This window comes from Etheostoma spectabile, chromosome 19 (assembly GCF_008692095.1).
Source record: "Etheostoma spectabile isolate EspeVRDwgs_2016 chromosome 19, UIUC_Espe_1.0, whole genome shotgun sequence".
In the NCBI taxonomy this organism is placed as follows: domain Eukaryota; kingdom Metazoa; phylum Chordata; class Actinopteri; order Perciformes; family Percidae; genus Etheostoma; species Etheostoma spectabile.
Genome location: NC_045751.1, coordinates 6,530,335 through 6,534,453, shown reverse-complemented (window position 1 = coordinate 6,534,453; position 4,119 = coordinate 6,530,335). Strand labels below are relative to the sequence as shown.

The following is a 4,119-nucleotide window of genomic DNA, read 5'->3' as shown; positions in this document are numbered from 1 at the left end:
GTGGAGAGACGGAGCTGCTCCTCTGTTGGACCAGTGTGGGCTGGAGAGGGCCGGAAGTTGCTCATCGGTTGGACCAGTGGGGGGTGGAGACGGGTGGCAGCTCCTCTGTATGGACCAGCGGGAGGGGTGGAGAGGGTGGAGTGCTCCTATGTGGACCAGTGGGGGGTGAGAGGGTGGAGCTGCTCCTCTGTTGGACCGTGTGGGGTGGCGAGGGTGGAATTCTTGCTCCTCTGTGGACCAGTGGGGGGTGGAGAGGGTGGAGCTCTCCTATGGTCTGGACCAGTGGGGGGTGGCGAGGTGGAGAGGTGTGGTCCGGGTTCTCCATGATAGATAACAGTGTGTTCAGTGACCTCCTCTCCACCACAGCTTCACAGGATCGAGGAGAGGAATGAAAGAGCAGCGTTGAGAGAAGAACAATGCAGCAGCGACCGCCATAAACTGGTGTCAGTTCGACTTTTCAGCAGGAAATGAAAGTGTGCGTTCGCGCCTCTTCAAAGAAGGCTGAAACTCTCCGTCTCTCACAAATAAACGGGCATGAAGGGTGGTGGTGATGGCGCAGTGGACATGACACATCCCTTAGGAGTTGGAGACCAGGGTTCAATTCCCACTGTGACATAATAACCAATACGTTGCAAGACACTCAACCCACAGTCGCCCCACAGGTGTCTGGCTTCTGACAATTGCTTTGGATAAAAACGTTGCTAAATCAGTGAGAACCAAAGTGGGGGTCGGGACCCACAGGGGGGGTCGCGAGCCGGAGAGGGGGGGGGGGTCGCATGTTGATTTCCAGAAATAAAACAAAAATTTAAAAACGATTAGAGATAGCATATGTTAGCCGTGATTTTAATACAAGATCAAACTAGTGGCTAAATTTCAAATAAAACCAAGCAAATAAATAAAAAGGGAACGGCTCTTTTGATTTTCACGCCTGTAGTGCGTGCTTATATATATATAGAATGTTATATAATGTTTACACACGTTTATAGTGTGTGTGTGTGTGTGTGTGGGGGGGGGGGGGGTCGCTAGTCACTTGCACCGTTACTTTGGGGGTCGTGGGCTGAAAGTTTTGGGAACCCCCGAGCTAAATGACATGTGAAGAAGAAGAAAATGTAGGCTTCTTGTGTATACTAATCATAACAGTGACCATTCCAGTGCTCTACAAACCAATCAAAGCAGTGGGCTCCACAGGTTTGCACACCACACTTGCCCACAGTAAATATCTAGATATCTGGTTAGGGTAGGGTGACCAGACGTCCCCGGTTTCCGGGGACAGTCCCCGGTTTTGGTGATCTGTCCCCGGCTGGATCTGTCCCCGGTTTCCACTGTGACCGACAGACCCGAAATTGGAACGAAAGAAAGAAAACACCGACCAAACGGAGCCGATAGTCGCTCCAGACAAGCTCAGAGATGTTCTAGAAAGCCGTGTTTTACGATGCTAAAATCACTGATTATTTACATGGAGTCTGGTGGGTTTAGCCAACGCAATTTCGCGGACTTTTATGTTTTGAAAAAAGGATCTTAATCTTTACCAGAAAGGTCGACCTCCTTAGAAACCCTTTCCATGATGGTGTCTGTTGGGGGAAACAGGTCTAGGTCTACTGTCCCCGTTTTAAGTTTTACAAAAATAAAAACCCGACGTGTTTTGGAGGTAAATTTGCTTCTGAGCTGAACATGTACCCGGATTTTGTCTGAGAAATCTGGTCACTTTAGGTTAGGGTCTAGTTCGGGCGTTAGGATATGGCTTAGGCTGCCACCTACCGGCGATACCACCCATTACATCTGAAAAGCTTTTATTTTGAATGTTGTAACCGGAAGTCGTCCGCTCATCCCTTCTAGCTGACTTGGCTGTGGCATGACGTCCGGGGAAGCGCCACCCAGCAGGTCTCGGCTGTTGTGTGGCCACGAGAGGAAGTTAGATGTGTTAATCTCGTAGTCACCCGGTGTACAGGCCACTGTGCAGCAGCATCCATCTGAACGGGACTGCCCGGCGGCTGCTGTCGGCACCTAGCACCTAGCTAACACTAACTGGCTAGCAGGCTAACCTCAACCCCGCTAACTTCACCAGTTTAAGGCGGTTTAAGGGACGAACCGTGCGGGGGAAAGCGGGGCCTGTGCCCACTGACGTTACGACTCGGTTTACCGCTGCCCTGGAGAGCTTAACACCCCGTTTTTTTCCCGGAGCAACACACTGCTGAGATGGGTGAGTAATGTTGGACAGCTAGCAACCAGCTCACTGAGCAGGGTTAGCTAACAACAACTGTGTTTAACCACGTTAGTTAGCTAAACCATTAAACGGGTATTATTCAAACGCACTATGGCTGACGTTATGTACCGCGCAGTAACGCCGCTAGACCACTTCCTTGTATAGTTTTCGGCTTTATTTTTCTGACGTTCATGTTCGTTGTATGAAAAGCTGACTGTAGCTGAATCGTGTGTACGCGCGCGCGCGCGCGCGCCCGTGTCTGCTTCAGTCTTCGGGTGGGGTAGCTTCCCTGACTCTCCATCCACTATCTCACAGTGGTCGTGATTTTATTTCCATTTGGCAATATCTGGAAATTTCTATTCGCATTGCCCTCGTTCTCTCTCATTGCCTCGAAATGGCTTAAAAGTCCCAATGGCTGAATGAATGCGCATCACCTGAAATGGCTGATGATGATGATGATGATGATGATGATGATGATGGTGTAGATGGCACTCCTCCATCTCCACAGCTGTTACGCAATAGGATCCAGCTGCCCACTTTCTGTTGCTGTTAATACGGCACAGCTCTCTACAATGTTACTGGTTATGGATGGTGGACACGCACTGCTCATTGGGGGGGGTTTGAGCACAGGCCTGCGACTACTGTACTGTAGTCATCTCTAAATGACATTAAATGCACTAACACGACATTAAAAACATGCAGTATATTCACTAAATATTACCTTGCTTTCTATCACATTTGAAAACCAGTTCCCACGTGAGGCGGCGGCATCCCTCAATTGCATCTGGAGCAATATTTGACAGTTTATGAGAGATTTCACAAGGTCTAATCCCCGGCTGGATCCCTCGTTGTCATTTGATCTATTTATGTATTCTCCTATGGGGGACGGATGATGTGTTTGTTGTGCAATGACCAAGCAACCGACAGAAACCACCAGATCACTGAAACAATGTCCGCAATCCTAATATGCAATGTATGCATTGCCTGGTCTGATGGCACGATGCTGGAATAACATTTGACTTTTATTGCAACAGTATTACTTATTTAATAAAAATAAGTCTCATTCTCTATTCGGCGGCGCGATCACAGTTAAAGGCGGCGCGAATGACGTGAATGTGGAGCAGCGTGGATATTTCATTTTGCCCTGGAGTGAACCCATTAGAGTGCATTCTGGACTAAGGCCGACAGGTCAGTCCTAATCAGGTTTGCCTGAGAATGCAGTTTGTACGATATCCAAAAATATGTCAGTGTATTGCTCAGACTGTAAATTGTTGCGCGTGTGTGTGTGTGTGTGTATATAAAGTATGGCTCAAGTAAAGAATTATCTCATTACTGGAGATGTCTAATATCCCAAAATGCAGCTCTATCAAACATTTCTTAGAAGTTCTCACAGTCTAAACTTAGCTCGCCCATGGCTGCGTCTCATAACCCTTATCTGATAGTTCCTGGACTCCTCGGTCCTCGGCTGAACCGGACGTTATTCTGTCCCTCCTTGGTGAAGGCCGTCCCAAAAGCTCTTATTTTTGCCATATGTGCATCGAGGAGGGATCGGCGAGGATCCACGGGAGCGGCCTTCCCAGAAGCCGTGCAGCTGAAGGAGTTGCTAACTTGGCCCAAACAGCCGACAAATGCATGCGACGCTTCAGAGGAACGGACGTCTCGTCCCTCTAAAACAAATTTGCTTGTTGTCTCTCTCCTCGCGTGATCCCCTCGGACCGAGACGCGAGGAAGGGAGGCAAGTGGAGGAGTGTGAGATGCCATTTAAGGGTTATGAGATGCAACCTATATCGACGACGGTCCACTTCCGGGGTTGTTCAGGTGCCGCCAGAAATTGCGCCTGGATGTCTGTCAGTTTTTGCTTCCTTTGTGTCGGCGTTCTAACCTCCGGTGGATTTCTGAGGACTATGGTTACCTGG

General features: G+C 49.0%; 1 protein-coding gene across 1 annotated transcript in view; it reads left to right on the top strand.

Annotated features, from left to right (window-relative positions):
* Window positions 1-1,833: 1,833 nt before the first annotated feature.
* The window catches only part of rap1gds1 (RAP1, GTP-GDP dissociation stimulator 1), a 70,492-nt gene continuing 68,206 nt past the window's right edge, over window positions 1,834-4,119 (top strand). Inside the window, 1 exon segment of the mRNA XM_032544350.1 lies at window positions 1,834-2,200. Coding sequence (XP_032400241.1) covers window positions 2,197-2,200 — 4 coding nt within the window. The 5' untranslated portion in view covers window positions 1,834-2,196.